The sequence below is a fragment of the Dicentrarchus labrax genome, unplaced genomic scaffold (assembly GCF_905237075.1).
Source record: "Dicentrarchus labrax unplaced genomic scaffold, dlabrax2021, whole genome shotgun sequence".
Taxonomy (NCBI): Eukaryota; Metazoa; Chordata; class Actinopteri; family Moronidae; genus Dicentrarchus; species Dicentrarchus labrax.
Genome location: NW_026136706.1, coordinates 1781127 through 1804311, shown reverse-complemented (window position 1 = coordinate 1804311; position 23185 = coordinate 1781127). Strand labels below are relative to the sequence as shown.

At 45.8% G+C, this 23185-nt stretch overlaps 1 protein-coding gene across 1 annotated transcript in view; it reads left to right on the top strand.

Annotated features, from left to right (window-relative positions):
• Positions 1–23185, top strand: part of LOC127365100 (titin) — a 182806-nt gene that overhangs the window by 132316 nt on the left and 27305 nt on the right. The window contains exons 189-202 of the mRNA XM_051402823.1: positions 141–443; positions 713–1015; positions 1120–1425; positions 1722–2009; positions 2117–2407; positions 2493–2780; positions 2888–3170; positions 3336–3643; positions 3744–3848; positions 4016–4213; positions 4309–4605; positions 4701–5288; positions 5411–5713; positions 5812–23151. Of these exons, the coding sequence (XP_051258783.1) occupies positions 141–443; positions 713–1015; positions 1120–1425; positions 1722–2009; positions 2117–2407; positions 2493–2780; positions 2888–3170; positions 3336–3643; positions 3744–3848; positions 4016–4213; positions 4309–4605; positions 4701–5288; positions 5411–5713; positions 5812–23151 (21201 nt within the window). The remainder of the gene's footprint in view (positions 1–140; positions 444–712; positions 1016–1119; positions 1426–1721; positions 2010–2116; positions 2408–2492; positions 2781–2887; positions 3171–3335; positions 3644–3743; positions 3849–4015; positions 4214–4308; positions 4606–4700; positions 5289–5410; positions 5714–5811; positions 23152–23185) is intronic.

Genomic DNA, 23185 nt, shown 5'->3' with positions numbered 1-23185 from the left:
ATATTATATTCAATGTCTGACAATAGATCCTCCTAAATGTTACACACTGGACCTTAAATTCTGCATAATATGTACAGAGCTTCAGCAAGCAACATGCTGTGCACAACTGACTGATATTTTATTGTTTTGTGTCATCTCAGATGTGCCTGGCCCTCCTGCTAGTGCCAAATACATAGAGGTGTTTGCCACCAGTATCAAGATGTCCTGGGAGCCACCTCTGAAGGACGGCGGAGCCACCGTCAGCAACTACATTGTGGACAAGCGTGAGACCAGCAGAGCCAACTGGGCCCAGGTCTCTGCCAAGATCAAGGGTGAGGTCCTTGAGCTCAACGTGGAGAAGCTAATCGAGGGTCATGAGTACCAGTTCCGAATCCGTGCTGAGAACACTTGGGGAGTTGGAGATGCCCTCATCACCAACCCTGTCTTTGCCAAGAACCCATTCAGTAAGTCATCGCCAGCGTTTCCTCTGGGTTCATACACACAAATAGCATTAATGGTAGAGAAGAACTTTAGCAGTCAGTACTACAATTTAAAATACTCTATTCAAAAACTTTCACATACGGCAAGCAGCATCTACATCAAACCAGCCTACTGTGACATTGCATATTCTGTCAACAATTAAAGCTTCTTATCACAATGTGCTTTCATTTGTTTGCTTATTTAAAACTCTACTTTAATACCTAAACTACAAAAACTCTGGTGTCACTTCTAGCTGTGCCTGGCCCTTGTGAGGCCCCAGTGATTACCAACGTGACCAAAGATCATATGACTGTGAGCTGGAAGGAGCCTGCTGATGATGGAAAGTCCACCATCCTGGGTTACATGCTCGAAAAGAAAGAGACCAAGGAGATGAACTGGACCAAGGTGAACAGGAAGCCCATGATGGAGAGGACTCTCGAAGTAACAGGCCTCACAGAGGGAATCGAGTACGAATTCAGAGTCATTGCTGTCAACGTGGCAGGACTTGGCAAACCCAGCGAGCCCTCCGCTGGCACCACCGCACAGAATCCCATCAGTGAGTTCTATGACCTCTAAAAACTATGCATAGTTCTTTCTTAATTAAATAATATGTGTATTGTCAGTATTTAATCTAACCTGCGTCAATGTGCTGTTCCCCAGCTCCTCCTGGCCCCGTTGTGAACCCCAGTGTGAAGGACACCACCCACAGCACCATCAGCCTCACCTGGACTGCTCCCGCCAATGATGGTGGATGCCCTATTATTGGATACTTGGTGGAGTGCAAGAGGACTGACACCACAGACTGGATCCGCTGCAATGTCCCCAGGAACCTGCAGGAGACCAACTACGTCATACAGAACCTTATTGACAAGTCCGAGTACCAGTGCCGTGTCAGTGCTGTCAACAAGGTTGGCTTCAGCGAGCCTGTTGAAGTACCTGGCAAGCATGTTGCCAAGGACATCATCGGTAAGTATTGTTTTGATTTCATTCAACACTATTTTGACAGGGAGTGCAAGTAAAACAAAGTACCACTGACATAAAAAGGTATAAAAGATATAACATAATTTGTTTTAGTTATTTAAAACTGGCTCAAACCTGTAAAAGTGCAGTCTATTGAATTAGCTGAATTATGACAGCTGGTGAACATAATTTTACCATTTCACTTAAGTTGTGTTTGAATAAAAGGGCCCTTGTGTATTGCCATTTCACTACTAAGTCTTTCCACACACTCATAAAACTTTCCTCTGTGTGTGTTCATTCAGTTGCTCCCGAAGCAGAGCTGAGTGCGGAGCTGAAGCAGGTCCTGGAGTTGCAGGCCGGAACCACCATGAGGCTGCAGGCCACCATCAAGGGCCGTCCCATTCCCAGGATCACCTGGGCAAAGATGAACACCAACATCAAAGACCGCCAGGGCATTGTCATTAAATCCACCAACACTGACACCATGGTGGTGGTGGAGCATGTCAACAGATATGACGCTGGCAAATACATTCTGAGCCTGGAGAGCTTGGCTGGCATGAAGATGTACACCATCATTGTCAAGGTTTTTGGTGAGTGAAGGACTGAGATTAATGCATTTGCTCAGCGAATAAATATTAACTGTTTGCATTGGTTGTACTCTGCAGACACCATTATAAGTGTTGTTGTAACTCTCCAGATACTCCCGGACCACCAGTCAACCTGATGGTGAAGGAAACATCCAAGGACAGTGCTTCCATGTACTGGGATGCCCCACTTATTGACGGTGGCTATGAAGTCACACACTACATTGTGGAGAAGCGTGACACTGAGAGGAAAGCCTGGTCCGTCGTCTCCAACAACTGCAACAAGACGTCATTCAAGGTGCCAGACCTGGATGCTGGACGGTCCTACTGCTTCAGAGTGTCAGCAGTCAACCAGCTTGGTGTTGGAGAATGTTGTGAGACAGCCGACTCAGTCAGAGCATCTGGTAGGTTTGATGACAGATTTTGTGCTTCTTTTGTTTGTTTTTTTTGCAAATATCATACTCACCATCCTCATTTTTACTTTTCCAGAGGAGCCAGGGCCTGTCATGGACTTCAAGACCCTGCTGGTTACCAAGGACTCTTGCACTCTAAGCTGGAAGAAACCCCTCACTGATGGTGGCAGCCGTATCATCTGCTATGTGCTGGAGGTTCTCAATGGTGATGACAAGTACAAGGAGCTAATGAGGTCTAAAAACATGCAATACAGCGCCAAGGATCTGGTGGTGGGCAAAGAGTACAACTACAGAGTCAAGGCTGTAAATGACTCAGGAGAGGGCGCTGTCAAGGAACTCGCAGTGGTCGCCAAGGACCAGATCAGTAAGCGACTGTCCATATTTAAAAAACTTATCAACAAAAAACTATTTAAGGAAGTTGGTAAAGTATTGAAAGTAAAATTTTGAAATTCTCATTCTTTCTCTCTGTAGTTCATCCTAGCTGTGACTTGAGGGAGCTGCCCAACATGTGCTACATCGCCAAGGAGGGCAGCACTGTCCGTCTGAAGATTCCGATCATCGGCAAACCTATTCCCAAGGTCTCCTGGAAAAAGGGAGATGACGAAGACCTGACAGACACCGGCAGAGTGTGTGCAGAGTCCTCTTCAGTCAACACTACGCTCTTTATTAGGGACTGCCAGAGGAGTGATGCTTCCAAATACACCATCACCCTAAGGAACAGTGCTGGAACAAAGGAGTCCACCATTTTCATCAGGTGAGAATCAAGCTTTACCAGGGTTTTCAATAATAGTAATACACCATGAAGATAATATTTTCCTCACAATGGGTCATGCTAAACTAGTACTAGTATACTAGTAGTACTAATCATATCCATGCATGCTATGTTTAAATAAGTGACAATTGAACCGTCTCCTTTCAGGGTGGTGGGTAAACCCGGCATCCCTGTTGGACCCATTAAGTTCAAAGATGTTGCTGCCGATGGTGCTACACTGAAGTGGGGTGCTCCTAAGGATGATGGCGGCTCAGAGATCACAAATTACATCCTGGAAAAGAGGGACTCCATCACCAACATGTGGGTGACAGTTTCCTCAACTGTGGAGGACAACACCATGAGGGTAACTGGTCTCCATGAGGGCACAGAGTATATCTTCAGAGTTTGCGCTGAGAACAAGTACGGCGTTGGAGAGGGACTCAAGTCTGAGCCCATCGTTGCTAAACATCCATTCAGTAAGGGACTCTATCTCATATATTTTAAAGGCTGAATGTCAAGTGTTTAACTTAAAAATGAAGCTTCTCCTCACTGTACAATATCACTATTTTTCTTCAGATGTTCCCGATGCTCCTCCTCCACCTCAGATCATGAGCATGCGCCACGACTCCGCTTACCTGGCCTGGTCTGACCCCAGGAAAACTGGAGGATCTCCCATCACAGGTACCATTAGCTTTGATACTTGGCCTGCTTACTGACAAACAGCAATGTTATTTTGGCTTATATTACTTGACATATTTTTTTTCTTTGCTGCTTTTAGCTCTTTATCTATATGGTGTGCATGTGAGCTCAATGTGGATTTTGTTTATCCTGTTTGGTACTACATTCAGGCTACCATGTTGAGTTCAAGGAGAGGAACAGTATGTTGTGGAAGAGGACGAGCCCGGCTGCCTTGAGGATGAGGGAGCACAAGGTAACTGGGCTGACTGAAGGTCTGGAGTATGAGTTCAGAGTCATGGCAATCAACCTGGCTGGCATCGGCAGGCCGAGCGCTCCCACTGATCCACAGGTGGCACTGGATCCCATTGGTGAGTGTACAAAATTTAGCAATGAGTACGAAAAAGTACAATATGAAATAAAGTATGAAACAATGCATTTATTTTTGTTAAATCCATATCATTAGATGCCCCTGGTAAACCTGATGTCATCAGCATTACCAGAAGCACTGTGACCCTCCAGTGGACTGAGCCACAGTTTGATGGTGGCCACAGACTGACTGGCTACATTGTTGAGAAGCGTGATCTGCCTTCTAAGATCTGGGTAAAAGCCAACAATGTGAATGTTGTGGAGCCTGCATTCACTGTAAATGATCTTCAGGAGGGCTGCAAATACGAATTCAGAATCAGGGCAAAGAATGCTGCTGGCGCTCTCAGCCCGCCCTCGGAGCAGACAGATACCATTATCTGCAGAGATGAATATGGTAAAAACCGACAATAATATATTGTCTCACTCATGTTGCAGTATACTTTCTGTGATCATCCTGGCATAATACATTTTTCCTGTTTTATTCAACAGCTGCACCGACCATTATTATCGATACTCAGGTGAAGGAGGGACTGACCGTCCGAGCTGGTGATACTATTGTCATCACTGCTACAAGCATTTTAGGCAAACCTACACCAACTTCATGCTGGTCAAAGGGAGGGAAGTATTTTAAACCCTCTGATCTAGTTCAAATTGAGACCACTACAACTTCCTCCACCCTGTCCATCAAGTATGCTGGTAGGAAGGACAGTGGCGAGTATGTCATCACTGCCAGCAACCCCTTTGGCGTGAAGGAGGAAACTGTCAAGGTCACAGTTTTGGATGTTCCTAGTGCTCCTGGACCCATTGAATGCAGTGGTGTCTCCTCTGAAAAGGTCAATCTTACCTGGACAGCTCCTACTGAGGATGGAGGCTCTCCTATCAAGTATTACACCCTAGAGAAGAGAGAGACCAGCCGCCTGCTCTGGACTATCCTGGAAGAGAAGGTCATCAACTGTCACTATGTGGCCAACAAGCTCATCCAGGGCAATGAGTACTTCTTCAGAGTCTCTGCTGTTAACCAGTACGGTGCCAGTGAGCCATCTCAGTCTGAGGCAGTCAAGATGGTTGATAGATTTGGTATGTGCAGTTAGTTTATGTTCCTCAATGCATCTTACATCCTACATTTTTGCAAATTACTCTGAACAGAGAATACAGACTATTCAGATTCATGAATGTGTTTCTTCTGTCTATTTGTACAGGTCCTCCTGGTCCACCATCTAAACCAGAGGTTGAGAAAGTCGATGGACATTCAGCCACTGTGACCTGGAGGAGACCAGCTGAGGATGGAGGAAGTGACATCACAGGTTACTGTGTTGAGAAGAAGGAGAAAAAGGGTATGAGATGGATAAGGGCTTCCAAGAAATCCATTGCTGAGCTCAGCTTTGAAGTTACCGGTCTCACAGAGGGCATCGAGTATGAATTCCGTGTTCTTGCTGAGAACAGAGCTGGATTTGGAGATCCAAGTGAACCATCTATGCCTGTCAGAACAATAGTTGTTGCCTGTAAGTAAAAAGAAGAAAGAAGTATTACATTATTTCTTGTGTTAAGACACAGAATGTTATATTTGCATTACACTAACCATTTATTTTATGTCTGACAGATGTGCCTGGACCTCCAGTAAATCCAAGAGTCACAGACACAACTAAGACCACTGCCACTCTAAACTGGGGAAAACCTCTTGATAATGGTGGGCTTGAAGTTACTGGATATGTGATTGAGCACAAGAAAGAAGGAACAGAAGAATGGGTTAAGGACACTCCTTCATCGCCACTCAGGATCACAGAGTTTGTTGTTCCCAAGCTGGAAACGGGTGCAAAATACCATTTCAGAATTAGTGCGGTTAATGCTAAGGGAGCAGGTGAACCTGCTGAAACTCAGGAGCTGGTTGAGATTGTGGAAAGAGCAGCTGAACCTGATTTGGAGCTGGATGTTGAGCTGAGAAGAACCCTTGTTGTTAGGGCTGGCTGCTCCATTCGCCTCTTTGTGCCGATCAAGGGACGTCCTACACCTACAGTCACCTGGACAAAGGAGGGTGGACCTGTCCCACGTGCAGTCATTGACAGCACTGAGTCATTTACAATGCTGATCATCCCTGAGAGTTCTAGGATTGATGCGGGCAAGTATGAGCTTACCCTTGAAAACTCTGCTGGAAAGAAGAGTGCCCCTATAAATGTCAAAGTTTTGGATTCACCTGGGCCTCCTCTTAACCTCAAACCAGTCAAGATTGACAAGGAAAGCATTACTCTTCAGTGGGAGATGCCTCTCATCGATGGTGGAGCCAAAATCACAAACTACATCATTGAGAAGAGAGAATCAACACGCAAAGCTTTTGCTACTGCTATTACAAAATGCATGACCACTTCAGTCAGGATCGGTGAGCTGGGTGAAGGCTGTGAGTACTACTTCAGAGTGTCTGCCGAGAACGAGTATGGAATTGGTGAGGCGGTTGAAACTGCTGATCCAATTCGTGCATCCCAGGCACCAACTCCTCCAGAGAGTATTATTCCTACTGACATAACCAAGAACTCTGTGAGCCTGGCTTGGACCAAACCCAAGCATGATGGTGGGAGCAGAGTTACAGGATATGTTCTTGAAGCCCAGAAGAAGGGAACTGACCAGTGGGCACATGTAACAACAGTCAAGAGCATGGATTTCACAGTGAAAAATCTCAATGAGAATGAGGAATACATTTTCCGTGTAATGGCTGTCAACCACTCAGGTAGAAGCGCTCCACGTGAGAGCAAACCCATTGTTGTCAAGGATTCTACTTCCCTGCCTGAGTTTGACCTCCGTGGTGTGTGTAAGAAGACTGTTATTGCCAAGGCAGGAGATGACATCAAGGTTGAAATTCCAGTTATGGGACGTCCTAGACCAACTGTCTCTTGGCAAAAGGATGCCGCAGCTCTGAAGCTCACACAGAGAACCAATGTGGAAACTACTTCTGCTACTGTTATCCTGAGCATCAATGAATGTACCAGAGGCGACAGTGGTGTATACACCATGACAGCTAAGAACATTGTTGGATCTGTGACAGACAACATTATTGTCAAAGTACATGATGTACCTGGGCCACCCAAGGGACCAGTCAAGATTGTGGAGATTTCTCGTACCTATTGCATCTTTGCATGGGACACTCCTGAGAATGACGGAGGTGTTCCAATCAACAATTATGTGGTTGAGATTAGAGACACCACTTCCCAAACATGGACAGAGCTATCCTCCACTGTTATTCGTACCATGTTCAAAGCCATTCGTTTAACCACTGGGTCTGAATACCAGTTCAGAGTAAAAGCTAAGAACAGATATGGTGTTGGACCACCTATCACATCAGAGTCAGTGGTAGCTGCCTATCCATTTAAAGTCCCTGGACCTCCTGGTACTCCTGGTGTTGTTGCATTTACCAAGGACTCAATAACAATTGGCTGGAATGAGCCTGTGTCTGATGGTGGAAATGAAGTAATTGGTTATCATGTTGAGAGGAAAGAAAGAAGCAGCATCATGTGGTATAAGATCAGCAAGGGTATTGTGAAAGGAAATATCTATAAATCAAGTGGTCTTGAAGATGGAGTTGCCTATGAGTTCCGTGTCTCAGCTGAAAACATGGCTGGAGTTGGTAAGCCCAGCAAGGCCTCAGAAGCAATACTGGCCTTGGACCCTGTAGATCCACCAGGTCAGCCTGAACCAATATTTGTCAACAAGAATGTCATCACTATTCAGTGGACCAAGCCTGAGTACGACGGTGGTTTCAAAATCACTGGCTACACTGTGGAGAAGAGAGAACTGCCTACTGGCCGATGGATGAGAGCCAACTTCACCAACATCATTGAGACAACATTCACTGTCAGTGGACTGACTCAAGATGCCTCATATGAGTTCCGTGTCATAGCCAGAAACTCAGCAGGTGCAGTGAGCATACCCTCTGAGCCCTCAGACCCAATTATCTGCAAAGATGACATTATCGAGCCACGTATTATGGTTGATGCCATCTTCAAGGATGTTGTTCTACTGAAGGCAGGAGAGTCCTTCAAACTTGATGCTGACATTGCTGGTCAACCAACCCCATCTATGGTTTGGACCAAGAATGGAAAGGAGGTTGAGAACACAATGAAACTGGAGGTTAGGTTCACAGAATTGACAACAACTCTTATCAACAAGGACTCTATCAGATCAGATGGAGGAGAATTTATTTTGACTGCCACTAATGTTGGTGGATTTGCTAAGCACGTCTTTAATGTTAAAGTGCTTGACAGACCTGGACCACCAGTTGGACCTCTTGAGGTCTCTAACGTCACAGCTGAAAACTGTGTACTCACCTGGGCTCCACCTGCAGATGATGGTGGTGCCAAGATTGAAGGATATGTGATTGAGAAGCGCGAGTCAAGCAGACTGGTTTGGACCAATGTGGTTTCAGACCTGCAAGTTACACAATACAAGGTGACCAAGCTGCTCAAAGGAAATGAATACATCTTCAGAGTAATGGCAGTAAACAAATATGGACTTGGCGAAGCTCTTGATTCTGAGCCCACTATTGCAGACAATCCATATGTGGTTCCAGATCCTCCAGAGAATCCTGAGGTGACAGCTATCAGCAAAGATTCAATGGTTCTTATGTGGCAAGCACCTAAGAGTGATGGTGGAACTCCCATCACCAACTACAATATTGAAAGGAAAGACAGAATAGGCCTCCGCTGGGTCAAATGCAATAAGAGGAAGGTCAAAGATCTACAATTCAAGGCAACAGGGCTTCTTGTCGGACATGAATATGAATTCAGAATAATTGCTGAGAATGCTGCTGGAGTAAGTGCACCAAGTGTCGCAAGTCCATTCTACAGGGCTACTGATGGACTGTACAAGCCAGGGGCTCCATGCAACCCAAGAATTTTGGATACAACAAAGTCCTCAATTACTGTAGCCTGGAACAAACCTGTATATGATGGTGGCTCTGACATCACTGGCTACATTGTTGAGACCTGCATCCCATCTGAAAAGGAGGAAGATGAGGAATGGACCATTGTGACACCCAAAGAAGGACTCCTTGCCACCTTATTCACCATTATTAACCTGAAGGAGAACCAGGAGTACAAGATTAACATCTCTGCTGTCAACAGTGAAGGAGTTGGAGAGGCTGCATTGGTACCTGGCAATCCCAAGGCAGAGGACAGGCTCCTCCCACCTGAGATGGATTTGGATGCTGAACTCCGCAAGGTTGTCAGTCTAAGGGCTTGCTGCTCACTTAGGCTGTTTGTGCCTATAAGAGGCAGACCAGCTCCTCAGGCTAAATGGACCAAGGGAGATGGTGAGCCAATTGAAAGGGCAACCATTGACAGCACAACATCATACACATCACTTGTAATTGAGAATGTCAACAGATTTGACAGTGGAAAGTATAATCTTACAGTTGAAAACAGCTCTGGCTCCAAGACAGTTACAGTCCAAGTCAAGGTACTTGATACACCAAGTGCCCCACAGAATCTGAAGATTACTGCTGTAACAAATGAAGCTGTCACTCTGACTTGGGATCCACCAGTGAATGATGGAGGAGTGAAGGTTAAGAACTATATTGTTGAAAAACGGGAGTCCACAAGGAAAGCATATGCCACGGTAAAAGCTAACTGCCATCACACCACTTTCACAGTCGACCAGCTCCTGGAAGGATGCAACTATTACTTCAGAGTTTTGGCTGAGAATGAATATGGCATTGGCCTGCCCATTGAGACTGGTGAATCAGTTAAAGTGTCTATGAAACCACAGCCACCTGGCAAAATCACTCTTAAGGATGTTACTAAGAACAGTGTCACCCTCTCCTGGGAGAAGCCAGAGCATGATGGTGGCAGCAGAGTGGGCTGTTATGTTGTTGAGATTCAGCCTAAGGGTGTTGATAAGTGGTCACAGGCTGTGATTGTCAAGGAAACAGAAGCTACTATTAGTGGACTCAATGCAGGTGAAGAATACATGTTCCGTGTTGCAGCAAGAAATGAGAAGGGAACAAGCGACCCACGTCAAATCGGTGTGCCTGTGATTGTTAAAGATCTAGTGATTGCACCTGTTGCCAAACTTTTGTTTAACACATTCAGCGTGTTGGCAGGAGAAGACCTGACAGTGGAGGTTCCATATGTTGCACGTCCCAAAGCAGCTGTCTCCTGGAAAAAAGATGGTCAGCCCCTGAAGAGAACTACCAGAGTAAACTTTTCTGCAACAGACAAAATGCTGACCCTCAACATAAAAGAGGCTACTAAAGATGATGTTGGACAGTACCACATAACTCTTACCAACACAGCAGGAGAGACAACAGCAGACATTGGCATCGTTGTTCTTGACAAACCTGGCCAGCCGGATGGTCCAGTTAAGGTGGAGGAGGTCACTTCTGACAGTGTAACCATTTCCTGGAACCGACCAGAATATGATGGAGGGTGCACCATCAAACACTACATTGTGGAAAAGAGAGACACATCCACAACTAACTGGATGATTGTATCTCCGAACCTTGCAAGGACCAAAATCAAGGCAGGCAGGTTGAAGACTGGCTCGGAGTATCAGTTTAGAATCACAGCAGAAAACAGATATGGAAAAGGCCCAGCTCTTCAATCAGAGTGTATTGTGGCTCAATACCCATACAAGCTCCCAGGACCCCCAGGAACCCCATCCATTGCAGCCTGCACCAAGGATAGCATGGTTATTGCCTGGAATGAACCTGTGAATGATGGTGGAAGCACTGTCTTGGGCTACCATCTTGAACGCAAAGAGAGAAACAGCATCCTTTGGGTTAAACTTAACAAATCTCTTATTACTGACCAAACCTTCAAGACCACTAGTCTTGAACCAGGAATGGAGTATGAATACAGAGTTTATGCTGAAAACATTGTTGGAATAGGCAAAGTGAGCAAAGTGTCTGAGGGACATGTTGCTAGAGATCCTTGTGATCCTCCTGGCACCCCAGAGGCAACAAAGATTGCTAAGGACTCTGTGACCATTGTTTGGACCAAGCCAGAGTATGATGGTGGAGCAAAGGTTACAGGCTACATTGTGGAAAAGAAGGAGCTTCCTGAAGGTCGTTGGCTGAAGGCTAACTTCACTAACGTCATTGAGACAGAATATGTTGCAACTGGACTTGTTCAGGACAATCAGTATGAGTTCCGTGTCATTGCCAGAAATGCAGCAGGTGTTTTCAGTCTCCCATCTTACAGCACTGGTCCTATCACTGCCAAGGATGAGATTGAACCACCACGCATCAGCATTGACCCAGAGTACACACAGACTATTGTGGTTAATGCTGGAGACAACTTCAAGATAGACGGAGATGTCCATGGCAAACCATTGCCCACTATCCACTGGATGATGGGAGAGCAGGAACTGGGCAACACTATTCATAGAGAGATTAAGAACACACCCACAAAAGCCTGCATATTTGTCAAGGAAGCTAAGCTTTCCGATGGAGGCCAATACACTCTGCTGTTGAAAAATCCAGGAGGAGAAAAGGCTGTACAGGTCAATGTGGTTGTTCTAGATAAACCTGGAGAACCACAGGGACCTCTTGTTGTTACAGGAATAACCAAAGACCGATGCTGCCTTGCATGGAAACCACCACTACAGGATGGTGGCAGCAAGATCTCTCACTACATCGTGGAGAGGAGAGAGACAAGCAGACTAGTCTGGACTGTTGTTGACCCGAAAGTCGTAAATACTTGTTTAAAGATTAGTAAGCTATTAGAAGGAAATGAGTATATTTTCAAAGTCCATGCTGTCAACCAATTTGGAGTGGGTCCAGGACTTGAGTCTGCTGCTGCAGTAATCAAAGATCCATATTTGCCCCCTGGAACACCCAAGAGCTTGGAAGTTTCAGATATCAAAAAGGATTCAATGGTACTCACCTGGGAGGCTCCTTCTGAAGATGGAGGAAGTCCTATTACTGGCTACATAATTGAGAGACATGACAAAGAGGGCGTAAGATGGATCAGAAGCAATAGGCAAGCAGTTACTGACTTGACTTTCAAGGTCACTGGCCTCCTGGACAGCCATATCTACGAATTCAGAGTTGCAGCTGAGAATGCTGTCGGTGTTGGTGAGCCAAGCTCCCCAACTGTATTCTACAAAGCTCTTGATCCCATCTTCAGGCCTGGCCCACCACACAATCCTAGAGTTACTGACACAACTAAAACATCTGTATTCCTGTCATGGGGCAAACCTGTCTGTGATGGAGGCTGTGAGATTCAGGGATACATTGTTGAGTGTTGCACTACCACAGAACCAGCAGCGCCAGCTGAAGCCCCTGCTGAGGCCCCTGCTGAAGCCCCTGCTGAAGCAGCTGCCACAGATGCACCTGCTGAAGAATGGATCATGTGCACGCCACCAACAGGGATCAAAAAGACCAAGTTTGAAGTTCCAAACTTGAAGGAAAACCAGGCATACAAGTTTAGAGTATGTGCTGTGAACAAAGTGGGAGTTGGAGAGCATGCTGATGTCTCTGGAGCTGTTGTTGCCCAGGACAAGGCAGAAGAGCCAGACCTTGACATTGATCCAGAATTGAGAAAGATTGTAACCATTAAAGCTGGAGCATCCCTTAGACTCTTTATTCCCATCAAAGGAAAGCCTAGTCCTACCATCAAGTGGGACAAAGATGAGGCTGCACTTAAAGAGACTGCTCAGGTTGAAGTGACCAGTAGTTACACATCCCTTGTAATTGACAAGATGGGCAGGAATGACAGTGGAAAATACACTGTCACTGCAGAGAATTCTAGTGGAACCAAATCTGCATTTGTTGTTGTCCGTGTCCTTGACACACCTAGTGCTCCTGTTAACCTCAAAGTCAAAGAAATTACAAACCAATCAGTGACACTGGCATGGGAACCACCTCTGTTGGATGGAGCGTCCAAGATCAAGAACTACGTTGTTGAAAAGAGAGAAAGCACACGCAAAACATATGCAGCTGTTGTAACAAATTGTCATGCTCTTTCATGGAAGATTGAACCACTCCAGGAAGGCTGCAGTTACTACTTCCGGGTGCTTGCTGAGAATGCACATGGTGTTGGCATGCCTGCAGCAACTGTTGACCCTCTGAAGGTCTCAGAGGTACCCCAGTCTCCAAAGAACCTGACTGTTACAGACCAAACTAAAACAAGCATCTCTTTGGCTTGGGAGAGGCCTGAGTATGATGGTGGTAGCAGAGTCATGCAGTACCTGCTGGAGGTGCAGCTCAAGGGTCAGGATAAGTGGTCTGGTGTTAACACATTTAAGACAATGGAGGCTACTGTTTCCAATTTGAACCCAGGAGAAGAGTATCTGTTTAGAGTTACAGCAATCAATGATAAGGGAAAGAGTGACCCCAAAGTCCTTTCTGGTCCAGTGATGACCAAGGACTTAGTCTTTGAGCCAGATGTTCGACCAGCATTCAGCAACTACAGTGTCCATGTGGGTAAGGACCTGAATATTCACATTCCCATCTTTGGACGTCCTAAACCAACAGTTTCATGGACTAAAGATGGAGCTTCTCTGAAGTTCACTACCAGAGTTAACATCCTCAACACACCAACACAGACAACACTGAGCATTAAGGAGGCAGCAGGTGATGATGGTGGTATGTACAGTATACACGTTGCTAACTCAGCTGGAAAGAAAGATACAACTGTTGAAATCATTGTACTTGACAAGCCTGGCCCTCCATCCGGCCCTGTGAGGTTTGATGAAATCACAACACAGAGTATCACTATTTCATGGGACCCACCAAAACACAATGGTGGCTGCCAGATTTCAAACTACATTGTGCAGAAGAGAGATACTACTTCAACAACATGGGAAAATGTCAGTATCAACTGTGCCAGAACCACAATCAAAGTGCCAAGACTGAAGACTGGAGCTGAGTACCAGTTCAAGATCATTGCTCAGAACCGCTATGGCAAGAGTCATGGTCTGGATTCATCTGCCGTGGTCGCTCAATACCCATACAGAGAGCCAGGCCCACCAGGCACGCCTTTCATCCCCTCTCTCTCTAGGGACCACCAGATTGTTGAGTGGCACGAGCCTGTCTCTGATGGAGGCAGCACTGTTCTTGGCTACCATCTTGAAAGGAAAGAGAGGAATAGTATTCTCTGGGTCAAAATCAACAAAACACTTATTCACGAAACTACTTTCAAGAGTTACCCCTTGGATGAGGGTATTGAGTATGAATACAGGGTTTACGCTGAAAATATTGTTGGCATTGGCAGATGCAGTAAGATCTCAGAGGGCTGTGTTGCCCGTGACCCATGTGATTCTCCGGGTACACCAGAGGCCATACATGTGACCAAAGATACCATTGTCATTCAGTGGACTAAACCAGAATATGATGGCGGCAGTAATATAACTGGCTATACTGTGGAGAAGCGTGATCTGCCAGAGGGCAGGTGGGTAAGGGCAAACTTCACTAATGTGATTGAGACCCAGTTCACGGTCACTGGTCTGACTGAAAATGCACAGTATGACTTTAGAGTCATTGCTAAAAATGCTGTTGGCACCATCAGTAAGCCATCCTACAACAGTGGACCAATCACTGCAAGTGATGAGGTGGAGGCACCCAAATTCTCCATTGACCCTGCATTCACCAAGACCATTATCATCAATGCTGGAGAGACATTCAAGCTAGATGCCGATGTCCGTGGCAAGCCACTGCCTACAATCACGTGGTTCAAGGATGAAAAACCAATCGAGAATACACTCAGACTAGAGATTAAAAACTCAGAACACCAGGCAATGATTGTCATTAAGGACTCCGTTAGAATTGATGGTGGAATTTACACACTCCAGCTGACAAATGAGGCTGGCAGTGAAACTGTTCCATTCAAAGTTGTGGTCTTGGACAGGCCCAGCCAATGTGAAGGACCCCTCCACATCACTGGAGTAGCTGAAGATAGATGCATACTGGTATGGCGTGCCCCTCTACATGATGGAGGCAGTCCTATTAAGCACTATGTGATTGAGAGAAGAGAGACCAGCCGTCTTGCTTGGACTGTTGTTTCTAACAGCTGTGACACCACACGTTACAAAGTCACCAAATTACTGGAAGGCAATGAGTATATGTTCCGTGTCATGGCAGTTAACAGTTACGGTATCAGTGAGCCACTGGAGTCTCACGGAGTTATCATGAAGACTCCATTTGTTCCTCCTGGTCCACCTCATATTGATGATGTATCCAACATTGCTCATGATGGCATGACAATCACTTGGTCAGCCCCTGAGAGTGATGGTGGCAGTGAGATTACCAATTACAGCATTGAAAAGAAGGACAGAAATGGAATCAAATGGACCAGATGCAACAGACAGAAAGTCACTGACCTCTCCTTTAGAGTTACAGGCCTAACAACTGACCATGAATATGAGTTCAGAGTGGCTGCTGAGAACGTAGTTGGAGTGGGAGAGCCAAGCCTTCCAAGTTCATTCTACAAGGCCTGTGATCCCAAGTACAAACCTGGTGCCCCAGCATATGTGAATGTGATTGACTCCACAAAAGGTTCTATTACAGTGTCATGGGGTAAGCCTCTGTCAGATGGTGGCACTGCCATTCAAGGATACATTGTTGAAATCTGCAAGGCTGAAGAGGAGGAATGGACCATGGTTACTCCCCCCACTGGACTGCGTGTCAACAAATATGAAATTACCAAACTTTCTGAGGGTACGGAGTATAAGATCCAGGTGTGTGCTCTGAACAAACTAGGAGTTGGTGAACCAGCAACTCTCTCTGGTACAGCTAAGCCTGAGGAAAGGGTGGATCCACCACAGATCCACCTTGACTCTGAGTTGAGAAAGGGCATCATTGTGAAAGCTGGTGGATCTGTTAGAATCCATATTCCATTCAAGGGTAGGCCAACACCTGAGATTAAGTGGACTAAGGATGAGGGAGATCTGACTGAAAAGGTGGTGGTTGAAAAAGCTCTCAACTTCACTCAGCTGTCCATTGACTCATGTGACAGGAGTGACTCAGGAAAATATACCCTAAGCCTGACAAACAGCAGTGGCTCTGTGTCTGAGTTTGTTGCTGTTAAAATTCTGGATACACCTGCATCCCCACAGAACCTCGTGGTTAAAGAAGTCAAAAAGGATTCTGTCACTCTTGTATGGGATGCCCCACTAATTGATGGAGGTTCCAAAATCAAGAACTATGTCATTGACAAACGTGAATCAACCAGAAAGGCTTATGCAAATGTGTCCACAAAATGCACCAAGACAACATTCAAAGTTGAGAACTTGATTGAAGGTGCTATGTACTACTTCAGAGTCATGGCTGAGAATGACTATGGAATAGGCCAGGCTGTTGAAACAAAGACAGCTTCAAAGGCTTCTGAGGTACCACTCCCTGTTGGAAAAGTCTCCCTCACTGATGTCACCAAAGCCAGTGCCTCACTGGCCTGGGAAAAACCTCAGCATGATGGAGGCAGTAGAATTGGTGGTTACCTAATAGAGATGCAGCCAAAGGGTACAGATAAGTGGGGAGTTGCAACAAATACAAAGACATGTGAGGGCACTGTCACAGGCCTCACAGCTGGGACAGAATACCTATTCCGTATTATTGCTTACAATGAGAAGGGCAAGAGTGAACCTAAGGCACTTGCTGCACCTGTCGTTGCCAGTGACATGACCATAGAGCCAAGTATTAAGATGCAATTTAACACGTACAGTGTATTAGCTGGAAAAGATCTCAAGTTGGAGTTCCCTGTGCTTGGCAGGCCCAAACCTAAAGTCACTTGGACCAAGGATGGTCAGTCTTTTAAGGTGACATCCAGAGTCAATGTTGTAAACACTCCGTCAACAACTGGAATTCTAATTACTGAGGCATGCAAGGAAGATTTGGGTAAATATTCCGTAACAGCAACCAATACTGCCGGCACAATTACAGAGGACGTGGCTGTCATTATCCTTGACAAGCCTGGTCCATCAACAGGCCCAATCAAGGTTGTTGAAGTGAGCAACACATTTGTCCATCTCTCCTGGGAGCCTCCAGAGTACACAGGTGGATGCCAGATAAAGAACTATATCGTGGAAAAGAGAGACACCACCACCCAAACATGGCAGTCAGTCACCACACAGCTTGCTAGAACAGCTTTCAAGGTCACTAAGCTGAAGACTGGTGCTGAATACCAGTTCAGAATCATAGCTGAAAACAGGTATGGAAAGGGTGTGCCTCTGGACTCCAAGGCCATTGTTGTGCAATATCCATACAAACCACCAGGGCCTCCAGGAACTCCATATGTAAAATATGCTACAAAGGAAATGATGATCATTGAATGGAATGAGCCAGTCAATGATGGTGGAAGTACAGTTATTGGTTACCATCTGGAAAGCAAGGAGAGAAGCAGCATCATGTGGAACAAACTGAACAAGACTCTCATTACTGATACTCAATTCAAGATTGCCAATCTTGAGGAGGGTATTGGATATGAATTCCGAGTCTATGCTGAAAATATTGTCGGCATTGGCAGATGCAGTAAAGTGTCTGAGTCCTTTGTTGCTCGTGATCCATGTGACCCTCCTGGTACTCCTGAAGCTGTATCTATTTCTAAGAACCTTATCAAGATTCAGTGGACAAAACCTCAGTATGACGGTGGCAGCAAAGTGAATGGATATATTGTGGAAAGGAAAGATCTTTCCTCCCCTGAAGGGCGCTGGGTAAGAGCTAACTTCACTAATATAATTGAAACTGAGTATAATGTAACTGGTCTGACAGAGAATGAGCAATATGAATTCAGAGTTATTGCGAGAAACGCAGCTGGAGTTTTCAGTGGGCCATCTGACAGCTCTGGACCTATAACTGCTACTGATGAAATTGAACCACCGAGGGCCTCAATGGATCCCAAATACAAGGATGTCATTGTTGTCAATGCTGGGGAAAGCTTACTTCTCTATGCAGACATTTATGGAAAACCAATTCCTGATGTTGTCTGGCTAAAAGAGGGCAAGGAAATGGACAAAGCCCTGCGAATTGAAGTGAAAACTACAGAGAAACGTGCAGCCATAACCATCAAGGATGTAACCAAAGTTGACAGTGGCCACTATGACCTTGTCCTAAAAAATCTGGGTGGTACAAAAACCTTCCCTATCACTGTCAAAGTCCTTGATAAACCAGGTCCACCCACTGGACCCATGAAGGTGACAGGGATCATGGCTGACAGGTGCATCCTTTCCTGGTCTGAGCCAACTCTGGATGGTGGAGCTAGTATCACTCACTATGTCTTACAGAAGAGAGAGACCAGCAGATTGTCCTGGACTGTGGCTGCACCAAATATCAAGGGTCTGTTCTATAAACTAAAAAATCTGCTCCCTGGAAATGAATACATTTTCAGAGTCAGGGCAGTCAGCAAATATGGTGTTGGTGATTATCTTGAGAGTGAACCCATCATTGCACGCAATCCTTATAAGCCCCCTAGTCCTCCTGGAACCCCAGAAGCAAGTCAGATCACCAAGGACTCTATGGTTCTTTCATGGACTGCTCCAGAACAAACTGGTGGAGCAGACATTGACAGCTACCACCTTGAAAAACGTGACAAAGATAGTGTAAGGTGGACAAAATGCAACAGACAGAAACTGACGGACACTCACTTCAAGGTCACAGGTCTGATGACAGACCACTTCTATGAGTTCCGTGTTTCTGCTGAGAATGAGGCTGGAATGGGAGACCTAAGTGAACTGTCCCTATTCTATAGAGCATGTGATACCACAACACCACCTGGACCTCCACACCATCCTAAGGTGACAGACTACACAAAGTCCTCTGTGTCTCTGTCCTGGGGAAAACCTGACTTTGATGGTGGTGCCTACATCAAGGGCTACATTGTTGAAATGAGGGAGTATACACCAGTGCCTGAAGTGACAGAGGAGTTAGAAGTAGCACCAACAGTAGAGGCACCAGTTGAAAAAGAATGGACCATGTGCACTCCACCTACTGGCATTCAAGCCACTAAACTCACTATCACAGACCTGAAAGAGGGTGGAGAGTACCAGTTCCGTGTCTGTGCTATCAATTCTGAGGGAGTGGGGGAGGCTGCTAATGTTCACAGCACTGTGGTCACATCTGACAGGGTAGAAACACCAGAGATTGAGTTGGATGCTGAGCTCAGAAAGGTGGTATCTGTTCGTGCCGGTGGAACTTTGCGTCTGTTTGTTACCATCAGAGGAAGGCCTGAACCTACTGTGAAATGGGAGAAGGTAGACGGTACTCTCACAGATAATGCTGCAATTGACACCACCAGTTCATACACCATGCTTGTTATTGACAATGTTAATCGCTTTGACAGTGGCAAATATTCACTAACACTGGAGAATAGTAGTGGTGCAAAATCTGCTACTGTTGCAGTGAGAATTTTGGATACACCTAGTGCGCCACAAAACTTTGCTGTAAAGGAGCTCAAGAAGGATTCAGTGACTCTTGGCTGGGATACTCCACTCACTGATGGTGGTTCTAAAATAACAAACTACATTGTAGAGAAGAGAGAGTCTGTCCGGAAGGCCTATACTACTGTCACTAGCAACTGCACAGCCAACTCATTCAAGATTGAAGAGCTGCCTGAGGGTGGCATTTTCTACTTCAGAGTTTGTGCTGTTAATGAATATGGCCAAGGACAGATGGTTGAAACCAAAGAAATCAAAGTGTCTGACGTACCTCTGCCACCAAGCAAGGTAACACTTGTAGATTTGACGAAGACCAGTGTGTCATTGGCATGGGAAAAACCTGCTCATGATGGTGGAAGCAAGATAATGTGCTACAATGTAGAGTTTAAGCCTAAAAGTGGAGATAAATGGGGCACAGCATGCACAGTCAAGGTGCCTGAAGCAACTATTCCTAATCTGACCCCTAACGAAGCCTATTTATTCAGAGTTGTTGCAATCAACGAGAAGGGAAAGAGTGAGCCAAAGGATCTTGGTTTGCCTGTGGTTGCAAAGGATGTTTCAATTGAACCATCTACCAACTTACTGTTTACCACATACAGTGTGAAGGCTGGAGATGACCTCACTCTTGAGGTTCCAGTAAGAGGTAGGCCAAAACCTGTTGTATCCTGGAAGAAGGATGGCCTTCCTTTGAAGCAAACATCATCAGTCACCATCTTAAACACTGCAACATCATCCAAAATTATGATCAAAGAGGCTAGCAGAGAACATGTTGGCAAGTATGAGATCACTCTGGCTAACGCAGGAGGAACTGTCACAGCAGATATTGGAGTTGTTGTCCTTGATAAACCAGGTCCACCTAAAGGTATCAAGGTGGATGCTGTGACCTCAGACAGCATCACACTGTCCTGGTCCCCACCAGATTATACTGGTGGTTGCTCCATCAGTAACTATATTGTGGAGAAAAGAGACACAAACACACAGGAGTGGCAGATGGCAGCAAGTAATGTTGCCAGAACATCTTTCAAGGCTGGCCGCCTAACACATTGCTCAGAGTACCAATTCCGCATCTATGCAGTCAACCGTTATGGAAAGAGTACATCTCTAGATTCACCTGGAATTACTGCTAAGTATAACTTCAAACAACCTGGACCTCCTTCCACACCTATTGTGAAGTTGGCTACAAAGTCTTACATGTTGGTAACTTGGAATGAGCCAGTCAGTGATGGTGGTAGTCCTGTTTTGGGCTACCATCTGGAGAGGAAGGAGCGTACTAGCATTCTTTGGACAAAGATGAACAGAGGAATGATCAAAGATACAGAATACAAAGTCAATGGAATTGAAGAGGGCATGGTGTATGAATACCGTGTCTATGCAGAAAATATTGCTGGTATCGGTAAATGTAGCAAGGCCTGTGAAGGCGTAGCAGCCAGAGATCCATGTGACCCTCCAGGCACACCTGTGGTTACTGCTATTACCAGAACATCTGTTTCCTTGTCTTGGGATAAACCAGAGTATGATGGTGGAGCCAAGGTTTCTGGCTATGTCGTTGAGCGCAGAGACCTCCCTGAAGGACGCTGGACAAGGTGCAACTTCACCAACGTGCCAGAGACCCACTATGATGTTACAGGTCTTACAGAAAACAGCCAGTATGACTTCCGTGTCATTGCTAAGAATGCAGCTGGATTGTTCAGTCATCCATCTTGGAACACTGGCCCCATCACTGTCAAGGATGATGTGGATCCACCACGTATCATGATGGATGTCAAGTTCAGAGAAACAGTGTTTGTGAAAGCGGGAGAAACTTTGAAAATAAATGCTGACTTTGCTGGACGTCCTGCCCCTGTTATTTCCTGGACCAAGGATGGGAAAGATATTGAGCTGAGAGCCAGAATCCAGATCGTTTCAACAGACACCAGCACTTCTGTTATTGTGAAGGATTGTATCAGAAGAGATTCTGGACAGTATGCACTGACTCTACAGAATATTGGCGGAACAGTTACCATGCCAATAAACTGTGTGATTTTAGATAAGCCAGGACCTTCAGCAGGACCTCTGCAGATCACAGGTCTCACAGCTGAGGCGTGCACTCTGTCATGGGGTCCTCCTCAGGAGATCGGTGGTGCTGAGATCACACATTACGTTGTTGAGAAGCGTGAGACCAGCCGCTTGGCATGGACATTGGTGAAGGGAGACATCACAAAAACACACTTCAAAGTCACAGGATTGCTAAAGGGCAATGAATATATCTTCAGGGTTTTGGCGGTCAACAAGCATGGACTTGGTGAGGCTCTGGAGAGTGATGCTGTAAAGATTACAGATCCATACACTTTTGCCACTGCTCCAGCTAGTGTTGATGTCACTACCATAACTGGAGATTCAATGACCCTTACCTGGTGCAAACCAGCCAGTGATGGAGGCAGCCCCATCACTGGATATGTGATTGAGCGCCGTGAGAAGACAGGTATGCGCTGGGTCCGTGTGAACAGAGATCCAGTTGTGGAATGCACCGCAGTAGCAACCAAACTGCGTAAGGGTTGTGAGTATGACTTCAGAGTCTATGCTGAAAACTCTGCTGGTCTAAGTCCTCCAAGTGAACCATCTGCATCATTCAGAACAGCAGATCCTCTGGTTGTTGCTTCTCGCCCAACCAAACCAAAGATTGTCAGTTCAACGAAAGACAGTGTGTCCATTGTCTGGAAACCACCAACAAATGATGGTGGTGCCCCCATCCTTGGATACAGTGTAGAATACAGAGACTATATCCATAAACCAGAGCCAGAGGTTGAGGGAGATGAGGATGAATATGAATATGAGGAGGAGGAAGAAGAGGAACCTGAATCACCCGAAGAGCTAGCAAGATGGGTTGAGGCTATCCCTCTTACCAAGAGCTTGGAGTTTACAGTCACTGGACTAAAGACAGATGCAGAATATGAATTCTGTGTCAAGGCAATAAACAAAATTGGCAGCAGTGCACGTAGCCCATATTCAGATGGAGCTGCAGCAATGGACAGAACTTCAGAGCCATCATTTGATGTTGACATTGAGATGCGTAAAGTACAAAGTGTTAAGCATGGCACAGCATTTACTCTCAATGTACCATTCAAGGGCAAACCTGCGCCATCAGTGGTATGGGCCAAGGAGGGTGTTGATCTCAATGTCAGAGGAACTATTGAATCAACAGAATCCAGCACTTCATTGACAATTGAGAAGGCAACTAGAAATGACTCTGGGGAATACTCTGTCACAATTGAATCACCATTGGGAAAAGCAACATTGCCCATGGTTGTCAAGGTGCTTGACTCTCCTGGACCCCCTGTCAATGTTAAAGTTTCAGCAGTGACCAGGGATTCTGCAACCCTCACTTGGGAAGCTCCAGAGAATGATGGTGGTGATGCAGTGAAGGCCTACCATGTTGAAAAACGTGAGGCCAGTAAGAAGGCCTGGGTGTCTGTGACCAGCAACTGCCATGCAATGACTTACAAGGTGGAAGACTTGCAGGAGGGAGCCATGTATTACTTCAGAATTATTGGAGAAAATGAACATGGAGTGGGTGTCCCTCAAGAAGCCAAGGCTGGAACAAAGATTACAGGTAACATATGAACTTACAGTTTTAAAGGTAGTAG